Below are 21,406 nucleotides of genomic sequence, written 5' to 3'. Positions count from 1 at the left end.
CAGGAAGTGAGAGAAATCTATCCCTCGGAAGGGAAATTCACTCCTGAAAGAGTTGTCATGGGGGAAAGTGTCTCCATTTAAGCTTTATCTCCAATTATTGTTTCCACAGCAAGCCAAATTTCTCAAACTCCAATTGTCACAGGGACAGAAAGTGCAGTGAAATTTTCTGAACAGGGGCACAGACAGCAAAACAAATACCACCGGGGTGTTAACCCTTCCCAATACTATTCAAAGTTATATATATATGGAGTTACACTTAAAAAATGTACCTGTTCTGACTTACAAACAAATTCAACTTAAGAACAAACCTACAGAATCTATCTTGTTCGTAACTTGGGGACTGCCTGCACAAGTTTATCTCAGCAAGATTTGTGCAGAGAGGTGTTGCCTTTACCCTCCTCTGAGGCTAAGAGAATGTGTGATTTCTCCAGTGTCATCCAGTTGGTTTCCATAGCCAAGTGGAGATTTGAACCCTGTTCTCTAGCGTTATAGTCGAACAGTATAACACACTGGCTCTACTTACACCGATATTTCTTTTCTTTTTTTAGTTTCCTCTTGCATCACCACATATAAGAAGACACCACCTCCTGTCCCACCAAGAACCACCACCAAACCTTTTATCTCCATCACAGCCCAGAGCAGCACAGAATCCGCTCAAGACGCCTACATGGATGGACATGGACAAAGGGGAGATATCATCAGCCAGTCAGGACTTAGCAACTCCACAGAAAGCTTGGACAGTATGAAAGCCCTGACTGCTGCTATTGAGGCAGCCAACGCACAGATCCATGGCCCTGCCAGTCAGCATATAGGCAACAACACCACTACAGTCACCACCACTACTACCGTTGCCACCGTCACAGCAGATGATAGAAAGAGAGATCACTACAAGAAAAACAGATGTCTGTCCATTGGAATACAGGTACAAATAGCATGTATCCATATGGTTATATTTAAGCATTCATTTTGAGAGTTCTGTTGTTGTTTTTCAATTTCAGATAGGCCAGCTATTAATAAGCCATTTGTTTTGATTACTCCTCATTTCTACTTTTAAATTAGATAGAGAGAGTGGCAATTAGATTTCTGCTTAAGCCTGTGAAGACTCATTCATTAATCTTCAACATATCAGATGTAAGGATTTAGCAGGGCCTCTGGCTGTTTAATATATTCTCCTTTATTTGAATTAGCACACAGAGGCCTAAACTCTGATTCATAACCCAGCAGGAGTTAGGAAAGCATGAATGAAATCACTGAAAGAGAATGTGTAAAGCAATGATTTACACTGTGCTATCACCAGAGAAATGTTTTCAACCAGTTTAGCTGAATTGTCACTGCTTATTCATGCAGTGCATAACAACTGTTACTCACTTGAATGCAGCAGCATTGTTCCGTTTAGTTGTTAAATCAGCAGGGAGGGCACAAGGATAAGATCTGTCTGAATCATGGTTGTATAATATAAATTAAACTTTGGTCTGGTTCAAACATACGAGAACTAGCACTGTCTCTGAGGAGGGCAAGGTTAACATGGGATGCTGTTTCCACCTGGGACATGCTGTGAAATAAGAAACTCCCTTACTGTGTGGTAGAATTCTCTTGTTCTCTTTATTCGATTAAAACATTTTAACTCCATTCTTTAGGTGAGAATACACTTTCCGCGCAGCTTTAAAAACAGTGCTAAGACAATACCTGTCCTCTTCTGACAGAGTACTTAGGCAACCTAATTATCCCAAAACATAGGAAAGCATTATACTTAGCTAAATTCAATGTACTCCCTTCTGTTGTACTTGAGGGAAGATATAACAAAATACCATATGACGAACGCCTATGTTGCTGTCAGGCTAAAGCAGTGGAAACTGTGGAACACGTTTTGTTGTACTGCTCTTTTTACCGAGATCTTTGGAAACATTGTATAAATCCAATTTTTGAAAGTTTACCAGGGAGATCTGCAAGGTTTTATGTTGATTATCTTTTGGTTGACCAACACCTCAAAATTACTGCCAAAGTTGCTAGCTTTTGTGCAGCAACAATAGCTTGTTGGCGCAAGAAGCTATCACAGACTTAGAAGGCTTTAATATTTATTTCAGTATTTACCACTGTCATATTAGCATATAAATGTTTAATACAGTTTTAACTATCATATTCAATACTGGGTTTTAACTTTGCTTTTAAACGTGTTTCTTAATACTTAAATGTATATGTTCCTACCCTGACGCATGTACATTTTTTGGTGCTGGTCTTCGACTGTAATGTATATATAAAACCTGTCCTCAGGTTTATAATCTACAAGATATATCACAAGAGGAAAGGGGACTGGAAGCAAAAATGAAAAGAAGCTAAGGTTGTGACATTAGGTTTGGTGTCACCCAGTCTGGTTACTCATGGTGTCACCCCTATAGACCTCCCCTCATACCGGCCCATACAGAATCCTCAGTAAAATAAAATGCACTAGAGTTACTCATAAATTATATTCCCATATATCACTAAATGTAATGACAAAATCAGTAAAAAGAATAGAGTGTGCAGCGTCATGACATGGACTAATCCATGAGGTCACGAAGAGTCGGAAACGACTGAACGAATAAAGAAGAAGAGAAAGAAGTAGTAGTGCAGTGTCATTGTAATTGAGTTATGTGTTGTTGTAATTGAGTAATTGGGCAGTGAAAAGGAACCTTTCACATTACATACTTGTGATTATGTAATTCCACTTTATCTGCCATGGTTCCATGCTATGGAATGCTGGGATTTGTTGTTTGGAATTCTTCGACAGAGAACACTAGTGCCTCCTAAGCTACAAATCCCAGAATGTTATAGAATACAACCTATGTAAAATCCAGTGCTACAATTATGTAGTGTGAAAGGGCCCAAACTGTTGTGATTCACAGAGGATCTGAATTTGCTGCCATGGTCTGCCTCCAGTTCAAACTGGCTTGAGGGTGACCTGGGATATGAGCCTTCTCTTTCTCACATGGCTGTTGAACGGTTCGGGATCTGGTGCAACAGAACTAGCGAAAGGAGCAGTGAGTGCTCATAGCAGAGATGGTAATCCTGCTCATTTGCTGTTGTTGCTTTGTAATGTCATTATTCCGTACTTACTCCAAGAAAGTCGGAATGCATATACTTTTTCTTCCAGCTTATTTATTCTGTCAGAAATGCCAACATATGTGCTAGTCTGGGAAGGAACCCCAAGTCACTGAGTGAAATTTATGGCTGAGTAGAGACTTGCTCTCTACTCCTGCTCTCTATTTTGCTTTCCCCAAAATATTTTTTTAAATGCCATTGTTCAAAGCTAGATGTGGCTGGATGTTGTGAAAATGGGAGAATATACCCAGACTTTCATATGCACTATGAATCAAAGCTTCTAACTTGCTTTAGAGAAGAAACGCTGTTCCTAGATACGTACGTTCAGGAATGGTGATCCTCCATTTTCAGTTGAAAAAATAAATGAGGCCTGATGCAAAATTGATATTGGGGAGCACATGTTTCTCACCTAGTTGCACTGGTACAGTCTTCTGTGAAGCAGAGCAAGACTGAAATCAAGTAAAACTTAGTTCAAGCTGAGGAAATCAAATAAAACTTAGTTAAGACTCAGGCTGAGGACAGATAGTAGCTAGCCCAGGATTTCTCATAAACTTGGTGAGTGAAAAGTCTAGCTTGGAAGTTACATGGAAGTTAATTTTTGAGCTACATATCTAAGTATTTCCTTCTTTCATTAGAGCTAGAATTATTAATTGCTATCTAATATACTTTTAATGAAAGCAAATATAAAACATAGCAACTTTATTATGTCTCTTCTAGGTCATGCTTGTTGTAACTAGATGGTCATTTGTCAATCTCACTCAGAGCATAAATTGTATATTTATGCTAAATGGTAGCAAATCACCAATAATTCAAGTAGGATTTTTCCTAGACCTACGTGAAGACAGCAAGTATTGAAACTGGATCCTTTTGAATGAGAAGCATGTGGTCTCCCCCATTCAAGTAAACTTTTTATAGAATGTTAATCTCTCTCTCTCTCCCTCCACTGGATTTCAAATCTATATTTACACTGCTGTAAACTAGATAGGAAGAATTCAATGTACTTAAGTAAATAACATCACAATTTCAGTAATCAGAGAAATGTCAGGCGCTTCGGTGCTATTTTGAGAGCGGACACTTATCCAGCCCCCATTATCTGGCATTAGAGATTAGATTTTCATCTGCCCAGCCCTTCACACCTGCTATAAAATTGTTATAGAGACTTCAGACATATATAAAAATATACTTGCAGTATTATAACCATGGGGAAACAAAAAGCATATTTACTTGCCAGGAATTCCAATAACCATCAATCCACTAAACATAGTATTGTATAATCTCGCTTATCCAACATTCTGCCGGCCTGGTTATGTTGGATAAGAGAGACACTATGGAGTTCGTGTCTCCTAAAGATTCTGCAATGAGATGTGATCAATTTCCGGCATAATTTATCCAAAATAGAGATAATACAAGAACTGAACTTTAGTGTTCTGGAGATATTGACAAAGCAAAAGAAGGTGGTCCCACATTGTGCATAAAATTCCACCATTCCAATATGAGGGTTCATAAAGTAGACATGTAGGAAAACTCCTAATGCACAGTAAAGCCCTTTAATAATGTTCCACCTTGATAGTAATTATTTTTCTCCTTGCTGATTCCCTTAGGTTGATGGAGAAGACTCTTCTAGCTCAAGTGAAACCAGAACACCCAGTAAGTTCCAATCCATAGGTGTTCAAGTAGAGGAGGAGAAGTGGTAAGCGAATATTAATTTGATATTTTAATGTCCTCTGCTTATTTTTAGTAGTTGCTAACAATATTGATGGTGGGAGGTGGAAGGGCAATTTAATGTTGACACTAACACAAGAGCCCAAGTCCCACTTATTTGTTCCCACACATAAACATAAACCATCTTCAGACATTTCTCATAGTCACTGGATTCACACATAGAATGCAAATGTTTGTAGAGAGCAGAGCTTTCAAATGTAGGCAAACATTTCCTTTTTCCACAGGTGTCTGTACTGTGTGCACAGGTTCTGGGATGGTGGTCTGTTCAGAGCAGATGGTGTTTTGGCTACATGATGTGACTCCACTTCCCACCACATGTATAATTCAATTGCCTTAAAAAGATGTCTGAAACAACTGTATTTGCAGATGAATGGGAAACTCTGTCTCTCAGTGCTTCTATCTTGATATTGTAGTTTATTTTACATACTACCTTACATTCTTCTTGGACATTCAAGATAGCTTGAGTTCCCAGAGCCATCAGTGTTTTAATGTCAGTGTAACATATATCCAACTATTTGTACTTACAGTCACAGTATGGCACATCAATCCTAAACACATTGGGTTGTTTCAGTTTAGTTGTGCACTATTTGTTACACTAGAGGCTTCTGTCATTGGAACAAAGGAGAATATTTTCACCCTTCCCCTATGTCCTTTCACCCCCAGCCCACCTCCACTTTGTTCCATAGGATTTGAAAACCATTTGGAACTTCCTGGTAGGTAGCATGGATGCTATATGAGAGAATGGAACATTTCTGAAAGTTTCCTCCATCCCCATTTCACTGAGCAAACCCTGAATCAAAGAGCGTTTGTCATTTAATTGAAAACATGTCCTGTAAGTTTCTGAGATTTCTTGTTATGTGCCTTGAAGTCATTTCTGATTTATGGCAGACTTATGGCAGGGTTTTTTAGGCAAGGTTGCCATTGCCTTTCTCTGAGGCTGGGAGATCGTGACTTGCCCTAAATCACCAAGAGGGTTTCTGTGGTCAAGTGGATATTTGAACCCTGGTCTCCCAGACATAGCCCAACACTCAAAGAAATACACCACAAGTTCTTAAATTTCTAAGTTGCTCACTTCCAAATACATATGCTTAGCATTCCGGTCTTTCCATCTGCCCAAAGTAAGTCTCAGAAGGATTTAATAGCATATATGCTTATGATTGTTGCTTTGATGTATTCCCAGCTTGTCAGTGAAATGGGGGTGCTACATCAGATATAATTAGATTACCACTTACCTAAAATTAAAATTTTCATCCATTGTTAGATAGCCTGTATAAGCCTCTGTCTCCACCCTCTACCCCTGGTATCACATGTGACTTGGCTTAAAAAGCAACCTGTTTTCAAAAACTGAAAATATTGTTCAATGTATGTATGTAGCCAAATTATATGTGATCGCAGAATTTTATTTCCTAACCTCCGGATAAGCAGTGGGGAGCAATCTTCATCAGGATTGTAGTTGAGGAAGGAAGAGTTCACTCTTTTTCTTGTGTGCTATGGCCTCAATTTAAGATTAAAATTATCAAGACCCTGCACAGGTGTAATTTCTAATGATACCTTGGGCCATGTTTTTATCAAATAAGGAGTTGTACACTTACAGGTGCTTGTTGGTGTTTGGCCAACTGAATAAAAAGTTTTGTGTTACCTGCTTTATTTCTTTTGTTCTCTGGGATGAATCCAGCAGTCACCATCTGTTCTAAATGGTAATAATGAACCAGGCAGCAGCAGTGAAATACCTGTAAGTTTAGTTCAGATGAGTTCCATTTCAACTTTATTTGGTTCACCAAAAACCGTAGCCAGTATATATAAATTTATATGCAATTATATTTGCAAGGCAAAAAGATAGTATATAATTAATACAATCAGAACCATCTGTAAGCTGTTCAGCACCTGTTGTTCAGGAGGAAAATCTCCTTTGACTAAAAATGCAAACAAGGCTCTCAAAGGGGGATACAAGAGTAGAGGCAAGGAGATGAATGCATGCAAATAAACCTGCTGTTGCTGTTAAGAACAGACTCTGTATTGTGTTCTATACTGGTTTAGCCAGTCTATGGTTTCATGGCTTTGTGCACTTTAGACCAGGTAACTGTCATAGTTCTCAGAGGCTGTAATTATTACACCTCATGCCTGTAGGGCATGAATGAGCACAAAGGTACTGAGGTTTAAAGCATAATAGGCGAGGAAGCTATAAGGATCCTTACCATAAGAACCATATAAGAAAGATTTATGAGGCTGCCATCAACAACCATCAATCCAAAACTGAATTGTCTGCCAAGGCTTTGCTTCTAGAACCCGTCTGTACATTTATTAACTTACTAAGATGAATGCAGCCCACCAGGAACATTATGTGGTCTATCCAGAGCTGAACTTTATCCCTTTTATCTTCTACCTACCCACAATTCCATCAACAACAGGGTTGTCAAATCCCTGTGTGTGGCTGGTAGGCTGCATTCAACTTGGTGTGTCACAAGTTCATAGATTCGAAGAGTTGAAGAGACCATAAGGGTCAAACAGTCCAACTCCATTCTGCCATGTAAGAATGCACAATCAAAGCAATCCTGACAGATAGCCATCCAGCCTCTGTTTAAAAACCTCCAGAGAAAGAGACTCCACCACACTCCAAGGCAGCATACTCCATGGTCTTATTGTCAGGAAGCTAAACGGTTTGGGCCCCACCTACCTTCGCGACCGTATCTCCCCCTATGAACCTGCACGATCTCTTCGCTCGTCGGGGGAGGCCCTCCTCTCGCTCCCACCACTCTCGCAGTCGCGGTTGGTGGGGACGAGGGAGATGGCCTTCTCCGTCGTGGCCCCCCAGCTTTGGAACCTGCTCCCCAGGGAGATCAGGCAGGCCCCTATCCTCCTCTCCTTTAGAAAGAGCCTGAAAACATGGCTCTTCCAGCAGGCCTTCAATAATTGATCCAGTATGTCTGACCTCTTGCATCTCCAATAATATTCCCGTATTGATGCCTCTTCCAGCACCTTGAAGGCGATGACAATTTGGATAATTCTCCCCTCTTGTTGATTTTTGACAAACTAGCACTTTGGCCCAGGTTTTTTTTTCTTCTAGATTTTATCCAAGGTTTTTTACCGTTTGTTTTTGAATGTGATTTTATGACTCGTTTTTATTGTTATTATCTGTTTTTATTGCTTTGTTTTATTGTTGTGGACTGGGCTTGGCCCCATGTAAGCCGCTCCGGGTCCCTTCGGGGAGATGGGGCGGGGTATAAAAATAAAATTATTATTATATTATTATTATTTTCCTAATGTTTAGGTGGAAGCTCTTTTCCTGCAATTTGAATCAATTGTTTCATGTCCTAGTGTCTAGAGCAGCTGAAAACAAACTTGTTCCCTCCTCATCCTTTCATATATTTAAATATGGCTTTCATGTCTCCTCTCAACCTTCTCTTCTCCAAGTGTTCCTGGCTTGATTTAGCAACGGTTGTTGCCATGTGTTTATGAGTTAGCATGCTGTGTTAAGAACTGTAAATTTGTAATATAGAATGTGGAAATACAAGAATGATATTTCTTGTGGGAAAGGTTCAGTGAACACAAAGCAAGGAATTTCCTCCCCTCCAGTATTTGTGTTGTAGTTGTTGTGCTATGTCTTTCAAGTTGACATTGATGTAGGGTGCAAGATGTATGTCTTTCAAGTTGTCTTTCAAATTGACTTTGATGTAGGGTGCAAGAGTAACTCAGAGGGGATTTGCCATTGCCTTCCCTAAGGCGCACAGAGGGTGACTTGTTGAAGCCAGGTAGATACCCAATAAAATAAATGAGAAGACTCGGGTACAGTTATACTGCAGAATTAATGGAGTATGACACCACTTTAACTACCATGGCCACTTTAACTGCCATAGCATTGAGTCATGGCAGTTTATGTGGTGCCAAAGTGCATTAATTCTACAGTGCAGATTATTAATCTCCTTTATTTGCCTGGTACTGAAAAAATACATACGCAGTATGTAGCCTAATGGATCACAGGATGTGCCAGATTGGTTTAGGAATATGGCATCTTTACCATTAAGTAGGAAATTGCATTGTGGAAAAAGAAATGTTTTGTTGCATTGTCTTTGTATGGGGCCAGGCTTTCGAATAACAATTAGTAGTGCTAATTATTATTATGTACGCTGGAACTCAATCGACAGACCCAGTCCTCTAAAATTGAACACGCCCATCTGTATTTTAGAATGTGTTTTATGAATGTCCGATGTAAGTTAATAATTTTTAACTGTTTTATAGTGCATTGTACAATTTTTATATGTGTGTTTTATTGTAAGCCATCCTGAGTCCCCTGTTGGGTGAGAAGGGCGGGATATAAATATTGTAATAAATAAATATAAATAAATTTGTATACAATACAGTAAAATAATAGTGTTCAACTAACTTAGGTACAGCAAACCTTCGCACTCACTATTATTACTTTTGTTATTATTGTTATTAACTTTATTTATACCACACCTTTCCCTCAAAAGTTGGGATGAAATGTACCTAGTGATGAGTTTTACAAATTGTAGGAACTTGGGGGAATAGCAACAACTTGATATTCCCTCAAAAATGGAAAACTCTACTTATATGTTTAGAGTTAGGCCAATGTGTTATATGTAAACCCTTTGAGAACCTTATAATGATTTGCCAGCACTCACATGAATTCTCAATCTGTTGTCAAAGTTCTTCAGAAAACCATCTATAAAATACTTGATATTTCTTTTTATTTAGGCTTTGAATGACTGGAATATTTTCAGGTCACCTGAAAATGATTAGGAGAATGTTATCTTGTTGACTCCTAACTTAAAGCTTATTAACAGAACTTTGCTGAACAATTTTTACCAAACTACTGCATCAGGAGTCCTTTGAAATATTTAATATTAAGATGATGAGTTATTAATTCCTACTGTAGATCCATGCTTCTTTTGAAGGCATAGGTGTTTACACAGGCAATTGCCAAGTATAGTCCACCCAGCAAGGTTGTACCACAGTGTTGTCCAAATAAACATAAAAGCACACAAAACTAGGCCACTCATTACTATATGTTGAACAGAGCATGTCTTTTATGCTAGTTTTCCCCTTAGAACAGAGTGAAAGTGTGTTTTCTTAAATTCTAAAATCTACTGCTTGTGACACTATGTCATCTGCACTCAAAAATAAGATTTTATCTTTTCACAATTAAGATTTTGTGTTTATTGGGAGGAGAGGGATCAAAAGACAAAATTCTGCCGGGTGTGTGCAGTAAGAAAGCTGTTCTCGGGATCTTATTTATGTTATTTTTCCAACATGTGTATTCACCTCTGTGTAGGAAAAGGTGACACTTCAAGTAGATTACTCAAAAATTATGCATTTACACCTTATATGATGGAAAGGGTCAGTAAGTAAATAGCAGGGTGAGGAAGAGAGGGCACTCTATGTAGAGATATTGCTTCTACCTTGTTCGTTGTTTTAAAACTGCTGTCATTTAATATTCACTACATGTCAGTGCCATCTCTGGATCCTCTTTCTGTGAGGAGGTAGAGAAGGAGTGTAGGGCTAGCATACCACAAATACTAGGAAAGAACATAAAATACAAATCTAACTCCTACGCCAGTACTGTAGCTTGTTTGTACAAATGGATCTTACATAATGTGCTTTTGCTCTACTTAACACTATGCATCAAAACATGCAGCAGCATGAAAAATATTTTCAATCTATGTTGTTAAGTAAAAGCATTTGTGTGTGTGGTAGTTGGAGGAAGAAGCTCATTAATTTTATTACACATGCTATCAATAGCTATTGTGAAGAAAATAGTTTTTCTGTCGGAAAATCTCCAATGCTGACTAACCCCTTCTTTCCCACTTTCATACCCCTTTCACTCTTACTTACAAATCTGAAGTCTTCGCAATTCTAACTCATTGTTGTTCTGTCTTGTAAGATTAGCTTCCCAATTGTATCAATTATGCTTTCCCATTAACAGGATGAATTACACCTTTAACTATGTTAGATTCTTTCTTCAAAGTTAAGCAACAGCAGCTCTTATCAGACTTGCTCCTTACTTTTACGTGAACAAAACTGGAAGATTTTTCTAGTGTTAAAACATGTTGAAAGAAGGAAAAAAACATGTCATACTTTTCCTCACTGTTTTTGTTTCATGTAAGAGTTGCCTCTTCTTAGGCAAAGTTTTGCACAACACTGATCTTCTTTTGACCATCTGTCTTACATAAAGAAAAAATGAAATTGTTGTTTACTGTTGTAATTTGGATATTACTGATATCCATCCATCCATGTGGTGTATGCAAGCCACCTGAGTCTGGACATTTTATAGGAAAAATTCCACTGAAACTGATGGGATCCTTTTGCTCTTGGAAAATTCAGAATCAGGATGCAAGGAGAGTAGAAATTAGACAGAGCTGCTGGTGTTTACTCTAACTCAGCTGTTCTCAACCTGTGGGTCCCCAGGTGTTTTGGCCTATAACTTCCAGAAATCCCAGCCAATTTACCAGCTATTGGGATTTCTGGGAGTTGAAGGACAAAACATCTAGGGACCCACAGGTTGAGAACCACTGCTCTAACTGGAACCTAAAAAACCAAAGCAAGAAGGAGAATGTATTACATTCAGGAATCATAGCAAACTAATTCAACAACAATATGTGTTTTATTGGTCAGTGGGATCAATGGGTTGGTGTCTGTATAACCTATTAGTCAATGGCTGTAGTGCACCTACTCGGTAGGATAACCATGCCAAAGAAGTGGCAGGCCAGGCTATCAGTGCTCAGTTTCTTGTTATATCTGAAGTTTAACCAGACTAGGGTGGCACTGAAGGAGCAAGAAGTAAGATGGAAAATTCAACTATTGCTTCAACTGTGTTTAATCCTTTCCTCCTGTGCCTATTCTCTGATATAAATATCTGATGCTCCTCTTCCCAAAAGTCTACTACACTATCACAAAATCCTTTCTATATTACATTAATCTGAGAGAGAAATCCAACATCACTAAGACTCCGAGAAGCAAAACATGCTACTTTAAAAACTGGTTAAACACATGTAGCAAATCTGCATAGTTGCGTAATTTTTATACACCATTCCTATTCAAAAAGTTGTATGAAGTTAGACCAACATGAAAACTTTCTAAATTTTATATTCAATACCATTTAAAAAACAACATGCAATTGGCATTTCAGGCTCTCAGTGCTAGAAATACTGTATAAAGACTGTACTGTTCCACATTCTCACCTAGCTATTTATCATATGCATTAGTATCTAAATTGCCTAAGCTGTTGATTTTGTGCTTTCAGTTTCCGCAGATTTACCCGGTCAAACAGTGTTACAACAGCAGTTCAGGCAGACATGGATTTCCATGAGAACTTTGAAATGTCCATGGACCCTCAAGAAGACCTTTCATATCCTGGCCAAATGTCAAGACAGTATTCTCGAGATGCCAGCACTTCCACTGTAAGCATACAAGGCTCAGGAAACCATTATCATGCGTGCACAGTGGATGATGACTTTGATACAGAATTTGATCCTTCCATTTTACCTCCACCCGATCCATGGATTGATTCTATAATTGAAGATCCAATTGAAGCTGTTCAAAGGTCAGTGTGTCCTAGAGATGGACATTGGTTCTTGAAGCTTCTTCAGGCAGAGAGGGAACGTATGGAAGGTTGGTGTCAACAAATGGAAAGAGAAGAGCGAGAAACTCACCTGCCTGACGAGAGTAAGTAATTGAGATATTTTTACATTAGGAAATCTTTGTTATTTTTCCCCATCAAGGCTTCAAGGGTATATTATTCAAATGTATATTCTTCTTTTGCCTCTGAAAGTACATTGGGCATAATTTTATGTGTGCCTTTTTGTTTCGGTTAAATAATCCAAAGAATCATCTATTTAAACTATGTTGCAAGGTTTCTCATGTTACAGTTGTTGTGGTAGTTATTGTGTTTATTTGTATACTGCCGTTTTCACAGTTTGGGAGTCAAGCAGTTGAAATGCTTAAAAGAGATATTATTTATATATATATATATATATATATATATATACACACACACACACACACACACACTAAACAAAATAATACGAAGATTAGTAAACAAAGTAGTTCTTAAAATAGTTTTCAGCAGAATTCAACTTGCATCAGCATCAAGTTCTATGTGTATTGAGTCCGTCCTTCATACCATTACAACCAGTTAAAAAGATGACAAGCAAAACACAGACAATAAAGCACAGTTCTGCAGGACTCTGCCCCCTCAGCAGTCAGCCTTCAAAGACCTGCTGAAATAACCTACAAGTGGAAGGGTACCAGTATATACTTTTTCAGAAGGGAATGCAGAACCTAGTAGCAGCCACCAAGAAGTCCCTCTCCCATCTTCCCACAAGAGAGACCTGTTACAGTGGGGGGATAGAGAGAAGAACCTTCCCAGCAGATCTCAAAGCATGGGGATGTTTGTATAGGATAGTGTAGTCCTTCAGGAAAACTAGACTTGAATCAGACAGGGTTTTAAAGGTTATAACCAGCAGTATGGGTCCAGAAATGAAGCAGCAGCCAGTGGACCAGTTACAAGGGAGTTGTGTGGTCCCTATAGCCTGTCCCAAGTAACTGTCTGGCTGCAGCTCTTTGGATCAGCAAAAGTTTCGAAACACTCTTCAAAGGTGGCTTCACATAGAGCACATCACAGAAATACAGCTGGGATATAACTCAGACATATATCATTAAGGAAAAGGTGTAGCTGGTACACATATGCAAAGACACTCCTTATTGCAGAAACCAAGTTTGGAGCCCCAAACTATGAACCTGTGTTTTCAGGGGGAGTATAAACCCATCTGGCATAGGTTGAATCCCTCTTCTACCTTTTGAGTGATCAAGAACATCTTTGTCTTGTCTGAAATAACCTTCAGATTGTTTGCCTTCTTCTGGCCTCTTACTGACTACAGGCACCTGTTTAGCACTAAGACATCTTCTTTGGAATTAGATGAAAGTGAGAGATTGAGTTGAGTGTTGTCAGCATATTCACGTCATTAAATCCCAACATTCCAGATAGTTTCATATGTGTTGAACAGCACAGGGACAAAACATAGTTTGCTTCTTCAGAAAGGAGTGGATACACCGTAAAACAGTGCTTCTGAGTCTCATCCCAGGAAGGTGGCCAGTTGGAATACTATGATGTTCTAGACCAGTGGTTCTCAACATGTGGGTCCCCAGATGTTTTTGGTCTACAACCCCCAGAAATCCCAGCCAATTTACCAGCTGTTATGATTTCTAGGAGTTGAAGACCAAAAACATCTGGGGACCCCAGTTTGAGAACCACTGTTCTAGACTATGTTCTAGAGGATTTACATTGCACTAAATGCGCAAACTCTGACAAGCTCATTTTGCAAGGTCTTTTTATACTGCCCCAGCACCACTTTTTTATTCTTGTCCTCTGACTCACTGGATATTTTTAACAGCATTATTACTGGGAGAAAAGATGAAAGATAGCTAGAAAAATGTGTATACTAAACATAGTGAGTCTATCCTGAACAATGCAATAAAACACGAGCAATCATCAGGCAATGTAAAACATTACATTACATTACGTTACATCAGGCAATGTAAAATAGCAGTTTCCACCAGAATCCTTTCTGGCACAAGTTGCTTCTGGTGTGAGAGAATTTGCCGTCTGCAAGGACGTTGCCCAGGGGACACACAGATATTTGATGTTTTACCATCCTGTGGGAGGCATCTCTCATGTCCCCGCATGGTGAGCTCACCCCACTCCCCAGATTTGAACAGCTGACCTTTTGGTCAACAGTCCTGCCGGCACAAGGGTTTAACCCACTGCACTTTTTCAAGTCACCGCTGACATGAAAAAATAGAACCCCTTATTGAGTATGCATAAAGAGCAAAACTTAGGCAAAAGGAACAAACTGATAAGCTCACCTCATTAGCTAATCATGCCATGTTCAAAAAGCATAGATCTATCCATTTAGCCATCAAAATAGAAATCATAAGAACAGTGAAGGGTAGTAAAAGAGAGAGAGAAACAACCCTGGATGCATTTTGGAAGAAGCTTTCAAGTGGTTCCTAAAAATTTCAAATGTTTTTGTTTAGTTAATCAAGGCTTATCTGACCTGGTTGTTTCATTTCACATAAGCATATTATGTTGAGGCAGGATATGTTGAGAAAAGCAATTAAAGCAGCTGCCTGCAACATGTATGTTCTATTTTTGGCAAGTTGTATCCATGGGACCCTAATCCGTAGTGTCATTTGTCTACATCTAACAAAATATGTTCTCTACTTCCAGCCATATTCTAGATCCTCCAGCACAATTCTATTGTGCAGTGTTCCCTCACTTATAATATAATAATAATAATAATAATAACTTTATTTTTATACCCCGCCCCATCTCCCCAAAGGGACTCGGGGCGGCTTACATGGGCCTGGCCCAATAAAAACAAATAACAGTAACAAAGCAATAAAACAATTATCCCAATAAAAAACACCAACATCAACAAAAACAATCATTAAAATCAACAAGCAGGATACAGTGTTAAAAACAGGAGACTAATTCGTAGATCCCAGGCGAAATGCAGAGTGTTACGAAATGGGAAAAGGAAATTTCACGGTTGGACAATAAAGTGTGGTATAAAATGGCAAGACAACAACAATGGGACTATTATGGAATGGACAGATAGATCAATCTTATCATGGGTGTTATGTTCCAGGACCACCCGCAAAAAGTGAAAATCCATGAAGTAGGGATGCTATATTTATTTTAATATTTATATGTTATTTTAGTGGTTATACACTATTTTAAGTCTTTATAAACCCTCCCCATACACTTATACACTACATAACCCTTTCCCATTCCCATTCCCGGGGGAAACAAGACACAACAGTTACTGAGCCAATCAGCAACTGGGATACAGAGCAGCATTCTCTGGTTAGTCGCTTTCCATCAGTCAACCAATCGTGTTGTTTACAATCTCACGTTGGCAAGTAGAGTCTCAAGCGGCCGCTGCACAAATCCTACTTTCCTGAGTAAATACGCTATTTACGCGGGAAAGGAGAGGCAGGAAGGAAGTGGGGGGGGAGGGGGGCTCTGAGTCCGCACTGCCCTATAACCCAGTTCAAGGCAGACCCTGTGGGGAAGGGGCCGGGGGGGGGGGGGGAGCTTAGACCCTAGAGCTGTGCCGTGGTGGGGGGGAGGGGGGTGTCTTTGTGGCCGGTGCAAGGCTGGGCACCGGAGTCCTGGAGTTTCCTTGTACAATGCGATTTCCTGCTTCTTGGCAGGGGGTTGGACTGGATGGCCCATGAGGTCTCTTCCAACTCTACTATTCTATGATTCTATGATTCTATAAGGGACGCAGGCAGCCAAGTCCTCCCCTTCCCTCTCTCCCTCTTCCTGGCCATTAAGTGTCCATTGACTCATTGGGTCAAAGTAAGTTATTTTCGTGCATTGAATTAGGGGTGGGGAGCAATGTCGAACTCAATCGACAGACCCAGTCCTTTAAACTTGAACACGCCCATCTGTATTTTAGAATGTGTTTTATGAATGTCCGATGTAAGTTAATAATTTTTAACTGTTTTATAGTGTATTGTACAATTTTTATATCTGTGTTTTATTGTGATCCGCCCTAAGTTCCCTGTTGGGTGAGAAGGGCGGGATATATATATTGTAATAAATAAATAAATAAATACTGTAAATCGTAATTTTTTATGATTTATAATATTATTTCAGTGTTAGAATTAATATTTTTAATTCATGAAACAACAAAAATATCATGATAAATATTTTACATTGATATTTATTGCAAAACCGCGAAACAGTGAATCTGCAAAAAGCGAACCGCGAAGTAGCAAGGGATCACTGTATTCTTCAGCCAGAAGTCCTTCATTTCAATAGGATTTTGCCGTTATCTGCAGTTTCTGATATCCACACAAAGTCCCTTACAGATATGCGGGTTGTACTGTATATGATAACACCTGGCATACAGTTGAAACATTTGTTGTTTGTTAGCTATTTAATTTATAAACAGTGTTGAAATTGTGGAGAGGAGTGTCAGCTGACCTGCAAGGTGAATTCCTAGGACTTCAGAAACTCCATGGAAGTTGACAGCTTGGGCAATAAATGTATGAAAAAGCAGGAGAAATTGAAGTTTCCTCCTCGGCACTCTGGCAGCTGAGAGCAGAGCTGATTCCGCCTGTGTTTGAAGTAATATGATACAAGTTTTTCTCAGACAATGCTCCCTTGTGCGGAACAGCTGTCTGGAGGAGAAGGCTCAGGGCTGTTGGATAGAGGCTTGTATGATACATAAACATGTTTGACGTTATCTAGCCAAAAATGAAATGGGTTAGCTTAGACTGAGTGTTTCTAGTCAGGAACACAACCCATAAGAACAAGTTAAAGTGGCTGTTTCCAAGCTGAGTATAAAATGTCAGGACATGTTTCTTTACATAATTACCCACATGTTTTATTACATCACAATCTGCTATCTTTCTTATGGTAAAACACTGTAAGCAAATTAATAGCAAGTATCTTTATACCCACAGTTACATGATCATTATCAAAGTTCTCCCTGGGATTTATTCTATATGACTGTTATTGGATTATTTTTTAAAAGACATAACATCACTCCAAAAGAGTGTGCTCTGAGTAACAATGGATACACACATAGCTCTTCAAAAAACTGGACCCCAATAACCAATTTTTGAACATATTTAAGGTACACACCTAGACTTAGAGTGTAACCTCAAGAGCTCCCATCCCACCTGATAGCTGACCATGTCCGGCAATCATGGGATGGTAGTGAAACTAGTTGTGGCTGGTTACATCTCAGCACTGCCCAGCTGTATACACAGGCCCAAAATCAGAGAGTAGTTCAAATTCTAGGCCAAACTTCAGACTATTCACAGGCTTTGGTTAATGTGGGGCAAGGCTGCGTATGGGGCAAGGTCTTACTCCAGATCAGCTCCATGCAGTATTTGGGCATTACAGAGCTGATCCAGGCCCATTCTGCAGTAGGCAGTCAGTGTAGATTTGCCCAGAGATACCTGTTTAGCACATGCACACACCACTATCCTATACTGATAGGGAAGGTCAAGAGAGATGTAATTAGATTTCATTGAACATGGTTACAGTATTCCATAATGATGAATTTTCTACAATCAAATATTAACAAGTAGGAGAAAAAGTATTTCTAACAATATTTCTAGAGCTGTAATTTTGAGGTGGGTTAGTAAATAAAACTTTAAGGAAACCAATTGACATACAGTAGAGTCTTACTTATCCAACATAAACGGGCTGGCAGAATGTTGGATTAGCAAAAATGCTGGATAATGAGGGATTAAAAGGAAAAGTCTGCCACTTGTTTGGGAATGTGACTGCACTTGTGTTGTTGTTGGGCGTGTTGGCCAACTGCCTAAAAAAACAGCTTGGACCTGGGTGGGAGGCAGGCTGCGTTGGATAATACAGAACACTGGATAAGTGAGACTCTACTGTATTTCTAGCTCTTTATAACATTTTTGTAAGCTACAAATTGTTCTACCTGAGGTTTTTTGTTTATATAAAACATTTTTATCCCAAAGCAGTTTACAGAGATAAGATTGTTACTACCTTCAGGTTTAGAGTTCCAGCATTCGTATAAGCAGACGTAATGTACCTAGAAAGTGTTGGCATCTCATCACTCCCACTGTAGCAGGAAAGATCTCCTGCTTTTCTTTGTCACAGGCAGTTTGACCACATGGCCAGAACTTGAAAAAGTTATTTAGTGGCTCCCATTCCCAACCCCACTCCCCAGCCAGCCAGCCAGCCAGCATGGCTGCAAGTCATATTGAGCATGTGATGTCAGAACTGTGGTCCTGAAAAGCACCAGGTTCTTCCAGTTGCCAATATTGAAATAAGATTCAACTGCTAGTCCTTCTGGCTTCTGTAGATGGATTAAGTGAGGAGGCTTTATTGGCTTTCCTGAATCAGTGAAATACCTTGTGCTGGGGCTGGTTCTACTACTCCTTTCACAAAGATTAGAAATTAGTCAGATACTTCATAAATGAAGAAGTTAGATTATGACCACTATAATCTCCAATAGCAGTGCAGTTGAATGGCACACACTTTCTTGCTGCAGGTTCCCATTTTAATGCTTTGCCTCTCCAGGGACTTTAGTGAAAGACATGTGTCTCACATCCCAGTAAGCCAGTACTAAGCTAAGTCAATCCATCATCTGGTTATAAGGCAGCTTCCTATATACATTATCTCAATCAGAAGAGAAGTTATCTCAAACCAATCACTAAACAGTGGGAAATTCAAGACATTCTTTGACTTTATTCCCTGCCCACCTATCTGAGCTCCTATAGTTTTCAAATATTAGGCTCATTCAGTTATTTTTGTTCACTGAAGTAAGGCCAGTGCTACACCAACCAACAATATATTTTTAAGTAACTAGTCCAAGCACACAAGCATGTTTTGTTCACAATTCTGCCATGAGGCACAGTTGAAAGGCTAGTTCTCTCCAGCCCTCTGCTTTTCAGTGCTTAAGATGCCTTGTGAAGTGTCAAATGGCCCGGCTCCAGCTGAGGCAGCTGTTCTGAAGGAGATGCAGTGGGAAGAGTTTTCATAACAATGGGAACCACATGAAAGCTCTCTGAGTAACTCCTCCCCACTATTGAAGGCTCTTTTCAGTTGAGTGGTTTGCACATTACAATGAATAAAGGACTAGACACACCAAGGGGTACATTTTCAGCACAGTGCGTAGAGAATTAGACACGCAACCCTTACGAACAATAATGGCAGGATGGCAGTTGTGTGTTGAATTCCCTGTGCAGTTTGCTGGGTATATTCCACTTCAAATTTCCAGCCTGCAATTGTTCCTTCTGTTCTAATGCTCAAAGCCAGGAAGTAAACAGAAAGAGGTGATCTCTTTTACATAGGGTTGGGAAATGTGATTGCTATGACTAGAGTACAAAAAATGAACTTCTTCAGAATTTTGGTATATTTCTGAGGAAGAGCATGAACAAGGAAGTCTGTGGCAGACTTCCTTGTTCATGCTTCGCATATTTACACTTAAGTCAGACCTAAGTCTCATAGAATCCAATCCTACATATAAAAGTAGGTCTCATGGTTTTCTGTTTGCCTAGATTGTCTTCCAGCAGCTTGATTTGGATATATACAGTGCAAAATGCTAAGCCTTCCATTCTGGATTTATGATTGTATAGGCATGACATTTGTATAGGCATGACATTTTAACAGCTTATGAGTACAGCTGAGATTGTTTCTGTGCATATTGAATTCTTTATTATTCTGATAGCAGAAAAACAATAGCAGACTCTTCCATATTCCTGTATCTGATTTCATTGCCACGTTTCATCTTACAAAAACCTAGTGCTAGGTAAAAGATTCATAGTATAGGGACTCTTCTCTGATAAAATCAGCCCCAAAATAAAATCATAGAGTTGTATGGGATTATAAGGGCCATGTAAGAATACTGAAAGGCCATACAGGAACAGGAAACTAAAGAAGTCTTGAAAGATGCCAATCCAACCTCTGTTTAAGACCTCCAAAGAGGGACAGTCCACCACTCTCCAGGGCAATTTATTCCACTGTCAAAAAACTCTTGTTGTAGAAAGGTTATTCCTATTGTTTGGGTGGAATCTCATTATAATTTAAATTTAAACTACAGAAACTGCATCTTTGTGTACTAACTATTCACTAGTGATGATTTCAAATGGTGTATGATCTCATTGGCTTCATATACCTGCTTTCTGTTTGTTCATACAGGTTTAGAGAAACCCATGTGTTTTGACAATGTCAAACCAAACTTATGGGAATTCAAGAAATGGGGTGGAGGGGTGGAGGCATTAATAAAAGATCTTGGAGTCCTTGTGGACAACAAGTTAAACATGAGCCAGCAATGTGATGCGGCTGCTAAGAAAGCCAACGGGATTCTGGCCTGCATCAATAGGGGAATAGCGTCTAGATCCAGGGAAGTCATGCTACCCCTCTATTCTGCCTTGGTCAGACCACACCTGGAATACTGTGTCCAATTCTGGGCACCACAGTTGAAGGGAGATGTTGACAAGCTGGAAAGCGTCCAGAGGAGGGCAACTAAAATGATCAAAGGTCTGGAGAACAAGCCCTATGAGGAGAGGCTTAAAGAACTGGGCATGTTTAGCCTGCAGAAGAGAAGGCTAAGAGGAGACATGATAGCCATGTACAAATATGTGAGGGGAAGTCATAGGGAGGAGGGAGCAAGCTTGTTTTCTGCTGCCCTGCAGACTAGGACACGGAACAATGGCTTCAAACTACAGGAAAGGAGATTCCACCTGAACATCAGGAAGAACTTCCTCACTGTGAGGGCTGTTCGGCAGTGGAACTCTCTCCCCCGGACTCTGGTGGAGGCTCCTTCTTTGGAGGCTTTTAAGCAGAAGCTGGATGGCCATCTGTCGGGGGTGCTATGAATGCGATTTCCTGCTTTTTGGCAGGGGGTTGGACTGGATGGCCCATGAGGTCTCTTCCAACTCTACTATTCTATGATTCTATGATTCTACCAGTTAATGAAGATCAAAATTTGATGGGGAAGGGAGAAAGGTTTTTAAGCTGTCCAAATGATAATTGAAGCTGTAGTCCATAATTTTATCTTCTTGAAGTGAACTTTTCAAATATTGTTTATTA

The 21,406-nt window shown here is 39.5% G+C and overlaps 1 protein-coding gene across 8 annotated transcripts in view; it reads left to right on the top strand.

The window, feature by feature from the left end:
* dlgap1 (DLG associated protein 1) overlaps positions 1 to 21,406 on the top strand; it is a 365,633-nt gene that overhangs the window by 329,906 nt on the left and 14,321 nt on the right. For all 8 annotated transcript variants that reach the window (XM_062980474.1, XM_062980475.1, XM_008108692.3 and 5 more), the window contains 3 exons: positions 549 to 922; positions 4,680 to 4,768; positions 12,059 to 12,480. In XM_062980474.1, the coding sequence (XP_062836544.1) occupies positions 549 to 922; positions 4,680 to 4,768; positions 12,059 to 12,480 (885 nt within the window). The remainder of the gene's footprint in view (positions 1 to 548; positions 923 to 4,679; positions 4,769 to 12,058; positions 12,481 to 21,406) is intronic.

Source organism: Anolis carolinensis, chromosome 4, assembly GCF_035594765.1.
Source record: "Anolis carolinensis isolate JA03-04 chromosome 4, rAnoCar3.1.pri, whole genome shotgun sequence".
NCBI classification, from domain to species: domain Eukaryota; kingdom Metazoa; phylum Chordata; class Lepidosauria; order Squamata; family Dactyloidae; genus Anolis; species Anolis carolinensis.
Note: the sequence above shows the minus strand (reverse complement) of the source record. Positions and strands in the feature narration are given on the sequence as shown.